At 48.3% G+C, this 16,824-nt stretch overlaps 1 protein-coding gene across 3 annotated transcripts in view; it reads left to right on the top strand.

The window, feature by feature from the left end:
* Positions 1-16,510, top strand: part of LOC142575501 (carbonic anhydrase-like) — a 151,605-nt gene extending 135,095 nt beyond the window's left edge. The window contains exons 8-10 of one of the 3 annotated variants that reach the window (XM_075684911.1): positions 1,244-1,306; positions 2,916-3,954; positions 11,414-11,555. In XM_075684911.1, coding sequence (XP_075541026.1) covers positions 1,244-1,306; positions 2,916-3,954; positions 11,414-11,454 — 1,143 coding nt within the window. In that variant the 3' untranslated portion in view covers positions 11,455-11,555. Of the gene's footprint in view, positions 1-1,243; positions 1,307-2,915; positions 3,955-11,413 lie in introns of all 3 variants that reach the window. The other 2 variants (XM_075684913.1, XM_075684912.1) reach the window with 2 other exon arrangements.
* The last annotated feature ends 314 nt before the right edge of the window (positions 16,511-16,824 follow it).

Here is a 16,824-nt window from a genome sequence, read left to right as displayed (position 1 = left end):
GAAGACGGCGGGAGATAGCGTTGTTTTCCGTTCCTCTCCGAGTTCCTGCGCGGGACACACGCGCCGTGCGTTGTGCCTCCGGTCGACGAAAATCCGATGCGATACGGAAGCACGCTGCACGACCGGCGTGAAACATCCTGTGTCGAGCGTGCTCTGCGGCACAGCAGCCGTCGTTGATCGAAGCAAGGTGCGATATAGGGCTGCGACCGTGGGCGTACGTGACTCCCCGAAGCGGCCGTATGAATGAGAGCTCGTAGCAAGAGGTAGCGATAACGCTCAGCCGCGTTATCGCAGTACCGTTCGACGTATTCTCCAGTAGAGTTGGCGTCAGAGGGAACAGTGTATATATTAAACGAAACACAAGGTATAGCCGAAGCGGAAGGGACAAAGGCTGCGGCTGCATCGTGGCAGTCTTTGGAGAGGCCTGCATGCGTCACGTTTGTTACGGCTCCAGGGGCATCGCGTTTGTAGCTTTTGAGACAATATGACTGGCTGCTTGGGGACAAAGTGGTACGGGTAAAAGTTTGACAATTCAGATGGTGCTTGAGGATCGCATTAATGCGCGGAAAACGATTGAGCGTATTTTAGCAAGGCGTAATGTCCTTCTTCCCAAAATGAGCGATGCAAGCGTGCAGATACAGAAAGCATTGGAATTTAAAAGCAGCTATGAAGAAATTATAGTACGAAAAGGTTAAGCGATAAACAAGGGGACTCTGGATACGGTTGGCCAAGATTTAATGCGCTGTAGCTTTTAAATATATTTTTGTTTCCCAATGAGACCTTTCCACGCCATGCGGTATACACACGTCGTCAGGTCCGAAACGAGTTCTATGCATGGCATCCAGCCTCGTCGCGGCAACTATACTTGAATCGCTTTTAAGTGACCTTTAAAACGAGAGTATCTTGCAGCGAAAAAAATGGAGGCGGGTTCGACGCGTCGTTGCCACGTAGACAGCATTCTTAGTTGCATAAGGTTACCTGCATGTCACGTTAGGATTTCGTGTTGAAGGGTGCACGAATACGTGCGGTGAATGATCAGGACGGTCTCCTCCAATGGTAAGTCGGTGCCGTTAATGCGATTGCGCTGCCATCTGTATACATCAACCACGGTTCAAGTTTGACAACTTAACATCGCGCCTGGCAGGACACTGCAGCTGACATGTACAGCTCTGCGCCGTAGAGATTTTTCTTTTTTTTTTTCTTTGGACGTTGTTCCGAAGGACTCGCTCTCTCTGACTTTCAGCTCCAGGACGCCGACGACTCCTACGCCATCTTCAGCGAGTCCGGCTTCGACGAGAGATTTAGGGTAAGTTCGCGTGAGCAGGAGCATGTTCCGCGCTCAGGTCTTGTGGCCTCTACATCGAAAGACCACGGCAGCGAGCGAAGCAAATTGGGGAGTACTGTGTTCACTCCACCCTCGAGCTGGGGCTTGCCCTCGACAGCCGACGAAGAGCATTCGAACTGAACGACACCCTTCTTTAAGAGTAAGAGAAGATAGACGCTCGCAGGTGCAATCGGCGTAGAAAGCTGTGCACGGCTACACACGAAAGTAGTAACCGAGCATTACACGCGTGGGTGCCACGCGCTGTCTCATTTTCGTCGACGTCGCCGAAAGGGCACCCGCCGTGGTTGTGTAGTGGCTATGGTGTTGGGCTGCTGAGCACGAAGGCGCGGGATCGAATCCCGCTCACGGCGGCCGCGTTTCGACGGGGGCGAAAACGCCAGTGTACTTCGATTTTAGGAGCACGTTAAAGAACCCCAGGTGGTCCAAATCCCCACTGCGGCGTGCCTCATTATCAGGCAGTTGTTTTGGTACGTAAAACCCCGTAAATTAGCTTTTTTTCCGCAAATGCGGGCACACAGGCTTCGCGCCATTCTTTCTATAGAGTGTGGGAAGACTGGTGCGATACCATATCTTTGTGTTTATAGGAGGCCTCTGCTTCAACATATTTTTTTTTTGTCAGATAAGCTGGTCGCCGCTGTTCAAGCAACTTACCTCAGAAATGCGACAGCGAAAACCGGGGCCAATATGCCAGCGGTTCCGCGCGTCTTCCTTTCTCAGCCCGGTCAGGGTGTCCTGGCGGGGCGTAGAATCGTATACGCAAGATTGATGCAAGATACACACAGCACAAAGAGAAGTGGACGTGTCGGCGTTGACGTCGATGCCGGCATTTGGCAGCGCAAGCTCTAAAGCAAGTTAAGCCAACGCGTCTTCTGGCAGGCGGCACAAACACTTTGTGAGGAGTGCACGAGTCCCGCGTTCTGAAGAAGGTGGCCCGGAGGTTTGACATCCTCCAAGTGGACACGCTGTCGCAGAACTTCACGCGCAGTTCTGGCATTTTTATCGCAAGTTCAAGCAGAAAAAAAAAAACACATTCAACAATCACGATAAACTGCGATAATGACACATTTATTACTCCGTCTGTTTGTCTAATGCTTCAGCAGCCACCATCTTCGCTAATGCTTGAGCAGCCACCATCCTTCGCCCTTCCCCTTTGATGATATGCTTAATGTAACCTATTCAGGTACTCTTGCCGCGCCGCATTGACAGTACTGCTTGCCCTCCATAAAAATTCAGTACGTATTTGATTGTGATCACAGTACATGTGAGCCAAAAAAGAAAACGGATTTGCAGGCGTCGGTCCATTGGATCGGATTGAATAACTTTAATGAAAGGTCCTGCGAGCTACGGGACGCAAGGTCCCATAGAGCGGGCTACTCCCACGTTGGGACCGGGAGTTGTAGCTCCCTGGCCGCATCGTGGGCTCGCTGGACGGCCCAGAGCTGCTCCGCCAGGTCCGTGCTACGTAATGCTTCTTGTAGCCTGGCGGAGTCTTGATCCTTGTTTGCGTCGGTCCAAAACCCTGTCCGACTTTCTTTCACCAAACCCCACGCACCCCTTGATTACCACTCAGAACCCGAATCGCAAACCTAACGCTGACCGAGGCGGAAACCGGCGCCAGCAGCACGGAGGTCGTCCCTCGTCCCGGCCCCAAGGGAGTTCGCGACCCGGAGGCTCCTCCTCCTCCTCCTCCTCTGGTCCCCGAGGTTCCCGACCCAAGCCAGGCCGAGACTACCCGCGAGTAGACGGCGGAGGCTCCTCGCGCCCCCGTGACTTCCCCCGAAATGATGACGGGCCCCGCGACCCTTCCCGAAACGATCGTGGTCCTTCCCGGTCCCGCGGAGAGTCGCCCTCGCGTCCGGGAGAATCCTCGCGGCCCCGGGACCGAGACCGTGAGTCACCCTCTTCCGGACGTCGTCCCCGACCCGACGACGACTCCCCGCCGCGACGTCAGGGCAGTCGTGACGAGGAAGGCTTCCTTGGCAGACCCGAGTTTTCCCGAGGCACCCCCACTTCCGGTCATCGTTCCCGACACGACGATGACTCCCCGCCGCGACGACGCCCGGGCAATCGCGACGAGGAAGGCTTTCTTGGCAGACCCGAGTTTTCCCGAGGAACCCCCACTTCCGGTCATCGTTCCCGACACGATGACGACTCCCCGCCGCGACGACGCCCGGGCACTCGCGACGAGGAAGGCTTCCAGGGCCAACCAGATCTCTCCTATGGCAACTCCCCTTCCGGTCATACTCCCAGAGGCCCTAATCGTCCCGAAGAATTTCCTCACCACGAAAGTGTACCCAGTCCGGAGGACTTCGCAGTGCCCGCTGGTCACCGGCAGCGCCCACGAGGCAACTCGCGGACACAAGGCTTCCAAGGACCCGAGCAATTCCTTACTCCCCAACAGTCCCGTGGCCCCCAGCGCTTTCCCGAAGGCCCCCAGCGTAACACTGGTCCCGAGAAGTTTCCTGATCCCGAGCGCTTGCCTGTTCCCGACCCACAATCGTACCTGCGGGACCAAGGGTTCATTGGAGGTTCCCTGGAGTCTTCGCTTCCCGAGCAAGTGTCGCGTTCCCAGGAGTTCCTCCGTCGCCAGGTGTTCCCAGAGGGCTCCGGTAGGCTGAAACCCCTTGCAAACTAAATGTATGCTTGTAGCTAAACTTGCCAGTCCAGTGTATCAAGCGGCGAGACAGATTTCCGTTAAAATCCCCAATGCATATATATACAGACAAGCTGTGGCGGTTGTGAATCCAGGTATGAGAAGCCGTGGGCGTCCAAGCATGGGGATCATGCTTTCGACGCCTTTGCCCAAGGCGTGCTAAACAGCATCTGACCATTTGCCTCGTACCCATATAAAGCAAAAATACGTATTGCGTTCCCTCTGCCTCACATTACGGAACTATAGATATTAAAATTTGCAATGCATGTGCACTCACTAGCGAAAGTTACAAGGTGGTTGCTGAGCGCCAATCGACAGGTCTGCATCATATACATAGTAGAACGTTTGAACCGCGATAAAGAGAAGCATGTTATGTTTGGTGCGCAAAAGAAACCCGGCGCTATGGTCGGTTAGCAGCAATGACGTCATTACTGGCCACCTCCCCAGTTTTTCAATTTCTATTCTATGCCACGAACGAATCAAAAGACTACACAATTCTCACTTTAAATCAACGTTAAATTCAAAGTAACTTAAGCTTTATCGCGTGCGGAGCTTTCGTAACTTAAACATCAGATGAATCCTGCCTTATCAAAAAAGAAAAAAAAAGAGGCAGCAACGCCACCTTTCCAATGCCCGCACCAGCTCTGTGTGGTGCCAGGTATCTTAGCGGCGTCTTATCGCGTCTAATTAATTCTGTAATTTGTAAATATCGATTACATTATATTCAACAGAGAAAGAATAGCGGCAGGAAGGTTAACCAGGCAGTGCCTGGGGCGGAATAATGTAGCGATTCTGCTCCAACGCTATTCCTTTTCGCGCTACTCCAGTGACCTGAGCGGTGCTCCGTCGACGTTATCTCCACAATCAGCCGCTCGGGAATTTAAGATGATAAGGATAGAATATAATCGCGCGAAAGGAATCCCTGCTATATACCGGCCCTGGTTTGCTGCCCTACACGGGCGAGGAGGAAGGGGAAATGAAAAGAACGCAAGAATATAGGAAACACACGGGGGTCAACCAGACGACTTTCCGGTTTGATACCCTACACACAAGGGGTAAGGGTAATGGGGAAGAGAAAGAACGGGAGAGAGGGAAGTAGTCCTGCGCGCACGACGGGATATGCACAAGGGGGACTGTAAACGGCCACTCAGGCCGGTGCGCTTCAAGAGCGGCACTATTATTGCGCGAATAGCTTTCTGCGCCAGCGACGGAAGGTCCCACAATCCCTGCATTTCTGACTCCGGGAAGATAGCCTGGAGTCCGGCCTGTTTAAGCTTGTCTGGCGAGAGGGAGACGTCGGACGTCGTACCAAGGTTGGATGCGCAGCAGGTGCTGGATGCTTTTCTCGCGCCTATAGGACTCGCACGTCCGACTATTGTTCGTTCCAGTACGGTCAGAGCAAAGGCCATTGTCATCCACAAACTCACAGCAGTCTTGGGAGGAAATTAAATGGCAGAGTTGACGTGCACGCGCGCAGAGCAACGTTAACTGTGCACCCAAAGTCGGCACTCTGTAGGCTATAGCACTTAAGTGCGCTCTACTGCTGGTTATCTTCCAAAGTAAGTATATACATTGCATTGGAGTGTAATCAGTACTGAGTTCAAATACTTTCTTTTTTTTTTCCTTCTTTTCTTTCTTCCTTTTTTTTTCTTTTACGAGAACAATGCCCCATAACAGAAATTCATGATGTCGCACTTACGTCAAAGGTGAGTGCAAGGGCGCGAAAGAGAGAAAGACGTATAGAGAAAGGTAGAGAGGTTAACCAAGGACGTGCCCGGTTGGCAACCCTACATTTGGGGCGAGGGAATGGGGAAGAATAGAAATTTGACAAAGAAAGGTTGGCCTGCATATTACCGGCTAATAATTGGCCCTTGTTAACGCCAACGAAGTTCAGACATTTAGTAAAGCAATGAAGGGGGCTAGTTGGTGAACGTTCATGGTTATTTTGCGCTTAGTTTTACACTGACGATATTAAGTGAGGGATAGGACGTGGACGTACTTGCGCTACGTACGTCCACGTCCTGCCCTTCACTTAATATCGTCAGTGTAAGACTAAGCGCAATATAACCATGAAGTTCAGACAGACTTGCGAAAGAATGTTCAACCATTCAAAATTGGTTTAGTGTTCCTTTACTGCATATGCATACAAATTTTCTTGCGGGAAGAATTGGCTCGCACGAAGCAGCTGCGCACCCGCTATCCCAGGCATCGCCCACTGTACTGAACGGTTGATAAGAAAATTATCGATTCAGCAGGATAAAAAAAGTCGGCACAAGATACAACCTCCGGTAAATGTTATGTCAGACAGCCTATAGTAACAATCAGTGCTGACCGACTCCCTGTATAGTGCGGTGGAACAGGGTGTAACTCTGAAGAAAACACCCATGCAGCACCGTTAAATGATTCAAGCTTACATTGACGTGCGTCGTCTATAGCTACGGTACTGGTACGGATGGTGCAATTAAAGTGTATCGTATTTTAACATCAAGTGGCTAGGGTGGCAGGAACCATAAAATGACGGCGTCATATTAGTAACATCTGCTCTTATAAAGCCATGGGAGAAATGTGGTCCGGCTGGTTTTAGCGAACTTTCTTACAGAAAAGGTCACTCACGCAAATTATTCATGCCGCTCTCCTACAGTGCTATTTGCATAAACTTTGCCCTAGTGTGGCACCCCGTGCCGGGACGAAAACGCCTGTGAGAATGTAGCCTCCGAGATCGCCGGCGCTTGCGTTGTGACGCACGTCCCTCTGATTTGAGATAAAAGACGTGCTAGTTGTCTTCAAAAAATTTTTTTAGCCAACTAAGCCTATTTTTAATCTTTTGTCTCGGGGAAACCGCTAAGGAAGTCTGAAGACTCAGGAGCGTATTGCCACTCCAGTGCTAGAATACGTATATGCTTTTAATATTCCTTAATACACGTACGCGCCACCCTGTCACAAAAGAAAATGGCATAAGTGGATATAATGTCCTAACGAGCTTAGTTACATTTCTATCGCATCTGCTGTCCATAAATAAATAAGTAAATAAATAAATAAATCGTTCATAACTTAGTCATTCAAACGTTCAAAATTTAGTCATCTCACAGAATGATCATTATGCGGCCTGCAGTGCCCTCTGGAACGAGGAATGTCCCAGCTATAATTAAATAAATAGATAGGTGTAGACGAGTTCGAGATACCTTCAATAATTCATTTTATTTAAATAGAAATTTAGGTTTCCTAAAGTCGACGTAGCGTCTAACATTTTGCCCCTTACAATGAATTCAATAGTACTTGAATAGAGAGAGAAATAAAAGCAAAGGAAATGAAAACAAGCATACCGTACGGGCTGTCAAGTATGGCTGTGCTATAGTTGATGCCAGTATTGTTTGATTCTTCTCATTCTGATTCAGTGCCCCCCCCCCCCCCTCTCTTAGCCTTTTTCGCAATGAGTCAAACAGTATCTGCATATAGAGGTGCTTCCTTATAACAGAGGCAAAATTTACGAATACATTCTTCCTTTCTGAATAAGTTGTTATGAATGATATAAGCACAGTACTTTGTACAAGCAGCGGCGTCCAGAATGTGCATTTCACGGATGAATGAACAGTAACAAACGCGTTAAAGGACGAATGCCATTATGTCGATCCATGCGAAAGCATGCGAAGGGCACTAAAATTTTAAGGGGTGCATGCTAAAGATTACCAAGTCAAAGGGACACTAAATTAATTCATTCTCGTACAACGTTCCTTAAAACATATACTTGCGTTAATTTCGAGATAGTGTGTTGATTACTAGCAGAAAAAAAATGGTCAAAGTTCAACTTCTTAAATTTCGCGCGGAAACTCCATTGCCGGGGCGTCCGTAAGACGTCATGAATTTCCAAGCATTTTTGTTTTATTTAGACCCTCGTTGGCTCCGTAAAATTTCGTGAAACTTGTCAAGTTCAATCTCTGTCTTCTTTGGAGTACAATGTAGTATATTTTTACCGATTAGCAATTAGCTATAGAACCGAGTAGACTTTCTTAAGATCAGTGACGTCATCATGACGTCACGGCGGGCTGGCGCGGGAACGTCGAGGCGGCGTGGCCACTGCGACTTTTGTGGTTGGCCAAGCCGCTTGTTACGGTAGAAGGGGTAATAGAAGGGTAATTTACTAATATAGGTGAAATTAGAAGAGTACTGACACAGGTTTTCGATATTGCAGATCTGCCACACTCTTGTCGCACGTAGAAAGATAACGTTCAGCAAGCACAGAGATTGGGAAACACCTGTGAGATACTTTATTTGGATACTAAAGATGGTCCCAAAACGCCTGGCCTCAGTTGGCGTACTACGTGACTGACGCCTGCGGTAGACAGGGTGCGCTGCATCCATTGCCATGGTCATGAGTGGTGGCGCTGGATGACGCCTCCCAGGATTAGTTCTGTATATACATACATAAATATTACAGAATGTGCACGGGAAACAGTACCGCGGTAGCTCAATTGGCAAGAAGAGCATCGCCGGTGTAATGCGAAGACGTGGGTTCGTATCCAACCTGCGGCCAGTTGTATATTCATCCACTTTCATTTCCATTTATTTATAATTTATTAACTTCAGTTAAAACTACAAATCAAAATTTTTTCCAGTGCTTTTATTGGTTTCATTGTCTGTTGGCTTCTTATGATTGTGGCTATACATATATTACAAGCCGCAAATGTCATATCAGTACTCTTTGAAGCTGAATGTAGTGAACAACGCTTCTGGAGTAGCGAAAATGGTCATTCTTATACCGTAAGAAGAAGCTTGCTACGCCAGAAGAAGCGCAAGAACTAAACGATGGTGGTGACGTCGGCTTGCGTTTCCCACATTTAGAACTTCGTGCCGTCATTAGAGACTTTTAGCGTGTCCGGTATTCCGGCAAGCGCGGGCGGTTTGCCGGTTTAGCGGGGGCGTAAACGTGAGCGGCCAGATTGGTGGCGCCAGCTGGTGGCGCAAAGCTCAACAACACAAAGACAAAGCTAATTACTATATTCTGCTTAGCTGCTGGTGTAAATTTTCGACAGTGGCGTAATCGTGTTCATAATTACGCCGCTGCCAAAAATTTGCACCAGTAGCGAAGCAGGATACAGTGGGTTGCTGCAATTTTATCTCTGTGTTTGTCTGGTTGAGCTCTACGCCACCAGGCGGCTGCACCGCTCCGGCCGCTCATGTTTACGCCCCCAACCATCCGGCAATCGGCCCAAACCACCCCCGTTTGCCGGAATAGCGGACACGCTGAGTCTATTACTAACGAAAAAATTGAAAGCGGAAGTTTCCTTTTTCGAACTGCCCACCGCGGCGCGAAACAGCAGCAGCCTGCTTACGTCGGTGCGACGTCACAGATTTCGATGTATTTCCTCATATTTGGGCAACGTTAGAGCACGAAGACTTGTCAAGCCTTGCTTTGCCGAGCCTCTCATTCAGTTGAAATGCAATGTGATCATCCTTTTGTGGGTAAATAATTAGGAAAATTCGAACAGACGCTGTGGCAGTCAATAGAGACATTTAGCGTGTCCGCTATTCCGGCAAACGGGGGCGGTTTGGGTGTTACCGGATGTTCGGGGGCGTAAACGTGAGCGGCCGGAGCGGTGCAGCCGCCTGGTGGCGTAGAACTCAACCAGACAAACATAGAGCTAAAAGTGCAGTAAACCACTATATCCTGATTTGCTGCTGATGCAAATTTTCGGCAGTGGCGTAATTGTGAGCACGATTACGCCTCTGTATAAAATTTACACCAGCAGTTAAGAATATTGTAATTGGCTGTGTGTTTATGTGGTTGAGCTCTGCATCACCAGCTGGCGCCGCGAATCTTGCCGCTCACGTTTACGCCCCCGCACAACCGGCAAACCGCCCGCACTTGCCGGAATACCGGACGCAATAAAATTCTAACCTCTTTCGGTCAAGCTACGCAAATAGAGTTGTTTAAGTAATACTTTAGAATTCCAAGTATATTCAGTGTTGCTGTTTAGTGTTCCTTTAAGACAATAGAGACTTTTAGCCTAAAAATGGCAAGGGTCTTAAAGGGCAAGGTTCCGACTGGTGTTGTATAAGTTGCGGGTCGCTTTATTCGTCACGGCGATAGATTGGATATTTTACAAGCACTGCTCCAGGAGGGCACATGTAACCGGCAAACGGAGGCCTTAGGCGAGCACCTGAGGTTATAGTAAAGCAGGCGGTGCAGGGGTCTCAGGGCACCCAAGGGGTAGCGGGGTGATCAAAGATGGAAGCTGGGCGGTCCGTGGGTTGGGGCCGCGGATCGAGGCCGAAGCGTGGCAGGGGGCGTTCGCATAAAAAATTGGCTGCCCGCGATAGCGGACAGCCGATCTTTTACATCCCTGGCACGCGCAGGCCTCGGCGAGCCCCAACCCACGGACCAGTCCGGGTTCTAGCTTTGGTGTCCCCGTTGCCCCTTTGGTGTCTTGGAGGAGTCGCCAATAACGGGAAATAATGACACGTTGTTACAATTAGTAAAAAAAACACGATTGAATAAATATAGTTACGTCCAGCCGCCAACTTGTCACGCTAAGTCCAATACTACTGCGCCCCGCGACTTCTGCAACACCAGTCAGAACTTCGTGTCTGAAGGTACGTCGGACAGACTTTCTTGCTCCTGCGGCGCTGTTGCTGGGTCAGTCATCGTCACCGGCGCCCTTTCAGTCATTTGCGTTAAACCGCGGTTGCTAAGGCACTCTGCCTTCCAGATTTTCACTATATGCGGCCCGGGCTCTACTACGGGCGCAAGCTATGATCCGCCACGACTGACTTAGCATGAGCGCCGCATGTGCGAGACAGCCTGTCCGACACAGAGGTCGCCACATCGGGCGTCCGTGCCTGCTGCTTCACCTATTTTACCGCGCGGGCATCCAGGGTGCGAGCGTAAACAAAATCGACCCCACTCCGCAATGCCGGCACGCCTAGGGACAAACGCCTTCAACACGCGCTAAGAAACCTCCTCCGTATACAGTGCCTATAGGCAGAGTCACATATTCAAGAAACAAAAGCCCCCCAATTTTCTCTCTCGCGCTTGCTCTTACTCGCGCCTGCGCAAGAACGGCTGGCGATCCCTCAAATGAACCTCTCGTGCACTCACGTACCTAATTTCCTATGCAGCGTTGTGCCACATAACATCCTGCACTTCTCCAATGCCATGCTCATGGCGCCCATACAAGGGCAGAGGGCGCATTGCCATGGCAATGCGCCACAAACTGTTTAACTATACTGCAGTATAGTTGAACAGTTTGTGGGGCACTGCTGTAGGATCGCGTCTTCAGCTTTACTTCGTCGAATGACACGCGGAAGCGCTATAGAAAGCTCGAGTGGAACGTGACGTGACGTGAATGAGTGATAAGAAGACATACGCATGCCTTTGTGTTTTGCGTCCGCGTCTGCTTGCGCGTCTGCGCCCGCAGGATTTGGCCTCGGTGGACTCCCTGGCCCAGGGCGTGGGTGAGGTGGTGCGCCGCTGCAACTACGTGCGCTCCTTCGCCGACTGGCCGAGGCACAGCCGCGCGTGCGCGCCCGTCTGGAACGCCTTCGGGGACCCGCTAGGCCTAACGGCGTCCCAGCCGCTCGTGCTGGCGCAGCCATTCTACGATAACCCGGCCACCGGCTACTACCAGCTGGTCGCCTACGGAAAGAAGAAGAAGAAGTGAACGCGTCCCCCCTGCGTCTAGTGGTCACACCACTAGTGGTCACTGGTGGTCACACCGCTAGTGGTCACACCGTCTCCACACACGTCACCGATTGCACCCTCGCGCGAAATCTTTTTTTGCTGATATTCATTATGTACAGTGCGTAATGTGTGTCTTTTGTTTTGTTTTAAGTAGTACAGTACGGTTCAATGTTAAAGGGCACACCTCATCTGTAATTCAGCCATCGATAACCGGCTGGTGCGGAAGCATACGAACGAGCTTTTTGCTTGCGTATACGCGTATACGTTAACACGTGACATTGGGCGCTATAATAAATGTGCCAGCCATGTATTATCAACTTCGTTTAGAGGTTAGGTGCTCCCTTTATGAATTGATCATACTGTACATGGATAACAGTGCAACAACGGTTGTTTATCAAGCCGCTTACTAGAATTCCATGTGCCATTTCACACACACACAGAAAAAAAAAATGTGTTATCGGTTCAGAGCGAACTGCACGTGCACGATGCCACCATCGGTGGACTCTTGACGTTTTCTTGCCAAATTGTGTTTCGGGTCACCATGTGCTCAAGTGCCAACAACATTGACGAGAAAGACAAAAGAAAATAACAGATACAATCGCGTAGTATGTAAACCTATACTGTTTGTTGGAGACAGCCAGACGTTGTGCTTCAGAGGTACGCAGCTTCGGAAGCTTCTTTTATTTGGAAAAGCGTATTCGGGTGGACGGAACTGAAGGAGTTCGCGTTGCTTGCAGCGAATGCCACTACAAACTCTTTTTTGAATGTATACAAATCGTTGCCTCTACTGGCCCTCTGTTATGTGTTCCTGTGTGAAGCTTCGGTTTTAGCTTTTAGCTACGCATTTGTTGTCCAAGGAAGAAAAAAACAAAACGTGCAGCGAGGGCCTCGCTTGGCTGTGCGACTGGAGTGTTCGTACCCTTTCTTCAAGATTGAATATGACTGCCACCTCTTCTGTTCGAAAAGTTAACAAAACGTGATCGACGACGACTAGTTGGGGGCAGAGAAAAGTCATAGGAAAGGGAAATTTAGAAGAACCTCTTGTCGGATACCCAGGAAAGGTGCTAGAACTATACATACGTACAAGGTCCAGAGAGTTCGACCACCTGCGACAGCTCACAGGTGTACCGAACCCTGTTGCGGGTAGCATTAATATACCAATCTTTGATTGCAATTTTAGGGTAAACTCGACACTTCTTTAAACAGAAGTGAGTGTTCGTTGTTCCCGCATTTATCTCCTTGTTTAAGTTCCAACTCTGGCCACAATAGCCGAATTTAATCTTGATAGTTAAGCTAAACCTGAAGTGTTTTCCTGTTTGTTAGCTTTTTCTTTTTCCGGGTGCCTCAGACACTAGTAAATTAATGACTGGACCATATTACCTTTAAGAACGTCAGCAGTGTAAGACGACCAATGTGTCGTAAATCGAAGGCAGAGTTCAAGCAGTAACTTGCTGTGAATTTATTCGACTGGCTACTTTTAGGTGATCAGTTGCCTCATAGTTAGACAGAAGCACCTGATGAAAGTGCACCTACCAAGCAATGTTGACTACGCATATTTTGCTCTTTTATTTTACCGTGCTCTCAGCAACTGCTATGCTCAATGCGCTAATGAAAGATAGTTACAATGAAGTTTGCTGCTTATATAAGAACTACTCGTACCAGGCCTTAGGCTGCAATTTCTTTTTCGTGCATTTTTCTTTGTGCTTATTTTGGCACGTACAGTGGAAACACCTCGGCGTTATCTAGTTTCTCAGAAAATTACGAGAAAGAAATTCCAAGTTTGAGGTCAGACTGCTACAATATACTCGGCACTGTCCTTGGTCTATGTCTTAATTCTCATATTTTGCTTGCTGCAATGTTATTGCCAGTTGCCTTGGACATTTTTGTGTGTATGTGCTCATTTGTGCTCTACCTAGATGTGTGTCGTGAATTAGCCATCCAAAAACGGCACCTGGGAGTTATGATTGTTTCAGCACTGATGGCCACACAAAGATATTGTGTTATCAGCTTCTGCAGTTACTCGAAAGTTGTCTAAATACTCATTTTTTTTCCTTATTTCGCTTATTCCGAATCTCGCGTTGTCGCTCTCTCACTTTTTTTAAAAAATATCTGTATCCGCCTTCTCCTTTTTTTTTTTTGCATCTTGTGCACGCGTCTCTTCAAACGCGGCAGAAAGCGTGACTTACTCGTGCCACCTTTGTTCACTTTCAATTTGCCCAAGACGTGTGATAACTTTGATAAAATATTTTATCAGCGGCACGACACTGAAAGGCCCGAAGTTGCCGGAAGAAGGGATTCGGAAAAGGTGTGGTGTTATCGCATTCGCACGTAATACGCACCCTTGTGAGGAACGCAATGTGGGTGACCGCACTGCCAGCTCAGGTGCCTCTGCCATAGCTTGGCCTGGCTGTCGCCACCAAGGTTGCCGGGTGAGGTAGTCAATCGCAGTTTATTCCGAGGAATAAATTACTGACGCAGTGGCATCCCTCCAGCTTCCCTGTACCCGAAAGTCCGAAACAATTTCCATTCCAACGAAAACCGCACATTTCCCGCAAATTCCTTCGATTCCGTCAAGGCACCACAAGGTGACGGTTTATTTCTTTTTCCTGTTCTGGCAAAAAAATTGCTGGACCAAAATGCGTCCACGTGGTGCTTCCGGGGGGAAAAAAGTAAACAAACGCCTATGGAAACAAAGCCGCTCTATTACGATTCCAGTCCGAGTAGAATAGGCTCAGTTGCACTCCTGATGAATTGGACACCATTACGGATTCATTCCGTTCCGTTCTCGTAAACAAACGGGAATGGCTCTAGAATCAATTTAAATCGGGAAAGACAACTCCTCCGCAACTCCGCTCGCCACACTTTACCGCCTACGGAGGTCGTATGTTTACGGAGGTCGTAGGTTTAATACATTTGCGGAGGTCGAAGTCGCGCTGCATCGACATCACTAGTAATGAAGTACTCGTCGAAGGGCATTCTTCCAGACGGCATTAAGTCGAAAGGACCTTTGTGATACTTCTCAGCGTCCCGGGATGATGAAGGCCACAAAACAAATATTCCCGCCATTAATGTTGAAGGCCAGTTGTCCCACGTGATTTTTTGTCTTCTCTAATTTTCATTATTTTTTGTGCTCCCACCTATATCTATAGCCGACTATAGGTTGAAACTATAGAGAGCGTCCTGTACTTCCAAGACCGTCGTTATAATAAGAATTATAATCGTTATAAATATGCGTTGCCATTTGTATCAGGCTATATATGTTGCCACGCGCTTGCCAAAGCCACACTACACACATTAGTATATCGCGTACTAAATTTGATAGCACACGTTTTTTTAGCTATTCACATTCTTTCCTAACGCCGCTAATTATGGAGAACAAACAGGTGGACCCTAAAAAAGCAGCCCCTTTATCAGCGTCCTACGATGCGTATAACGTTAGATAAAGACTAACGTCTTCCTTCAATTTACTGAGATCTTTAACGGGACTTAAGCCTGCCGATTCTTTGCATTTTCGTTGCACTATACCAATAAATGCTGAGTCATGGGAACCTCCCTCTGCAGCGCGCAGCACGCTCAACGCACCATTTAAAGTATGCGAGCGGTTGTGTGTGGCATTCCACACGATTCCGTGATTCCGAAGCTGACGAGACGATGATAAATAGAGATATTACCTAAAATAGCTAGGCGCAAAAAATAAAGTCGACCTTAGCCTAGGCAGACAACGCAGATAAACCTAAATAAACACAAGAGTAACACATGAGGTAACGCTGGGAGAGCAATAATGAACTCCTCCTTTCGGTCACTACATTTGGGCTCCAACTCCTTGAAAGTTATTTTGAGGTCGTAGGCTTTATTAGGGCGTTAATGATGGCTACGCGTGAAGCATATGTGTGAAGCACAGCCACCACTAACACCTTAAACGTGCGTTGCCGGCAAAACAGTCCCAGGTTATGCATGCCTGAGGTTAAACTGAGGAGACGATTGGTCTCGAAGAACACACACAGCGCCAAATGCGGCCACATTCCGCACTGAGGGCACCGAAAGTATAGGATACAGCAGATATGTTCCACGGACTTTGTGTTGCTGTGTTTCTGAGTTGACTTTCAGCTTTACTGTGGCGTCAAGTGATCTTTTCTTTTTCGTATCTGTGGCCTTTGTTATTTGTGATAGAAAAAAAAAACGAGTAGCCGGCGCAAGTTAAAGGTGCCAACAGCTCCTAAGCATTAAATAATAATAATAATAATAATAGTAATAATAATGTTCCACAGTAATCTGAAAGGTGGGGGAAGATATATATGAAAGAGGAGATTCTACTCTCACGAACCGAAACCAGCTGCGAAAACAAACCACGAAATTGGAGCTAGTGGCCACAACAGCCAACAAAGCTTGTACCCGAAAGCGTTTTGTAACAGTACAAATAAACAACCTCTGTGATACGCCCCATTTCGACAAATCAACAAAAATAATTCTCCTTTCGCGGCGTAAACTAGTTTTCCACAAGCAAAAGTGTGCTCTTTCTTCGCGTCAGTCGTTTCCTCTGTGGTCTGTATATACAACACACTTTCGCTGCTTGTCATCATTGAAACTGTGTGTGATAAAAAAAATGCTTTATTTTGTTATCGCGCGTCACAATTCGCGAGTGCCATGTTTTGCATTTTAAGCATGCATTTACATAAGCATCCAAACGATTGTGTCACGTATGCCCTTTGTGAACAGGGTACTTGCCATATATATGTGCCATTTAACAGTGCCATGCTTCCGTCTACGCTATGCATACGCGTAGTGTGCGGTAATATTTTCGTGAAGGCGAATAAACGAGCTTACTATCTGTGTCCGTGCGTGCCTTGCTTCCACCGCGTTCTGAGCTGCGTGCTGTCGTCTCCACCTACGAGAAGACGAACGCACCGGGCTGCAGTGCGACGAACGTCGTACGCTCAGTTTTGAACGCGGCGTCTGTTATGTCAGAGTAAGTCTAGCAGCTTCGGCTGCAGTGTTTCGTGAAACGGACTTGCACGGACAAGCTGCACGTATGTAAACAAACAGGTGCAGTATACAGGCACAAGCACATGGATAAACGTTAAAACTATATATATATATATATATATATATATATATATATATATATATATATATATATCAAATTGTGGA

Source organism: Dermacentor variabilis, chromosome 3 (genome assembly GCF_050947875.1).
Source record: "Dermacentor variabilis isolate Ectoservices chromosome 3, ASM5094787v1, whole genome shotgun sequence".
Classification (NCBI taxonomy): domain Eukaryota; kingdom Metazoa; phylum Arthropoda; class Arachnida; order Ixodida; family Ixodidae; genus Dermacentor; species Dermacentor variabilis.
The sequence above is the reverse complement of the archived record's forward strand: the minus strand, read 5'-3'. Positions and strand labels throughout refer to the sequence as shown.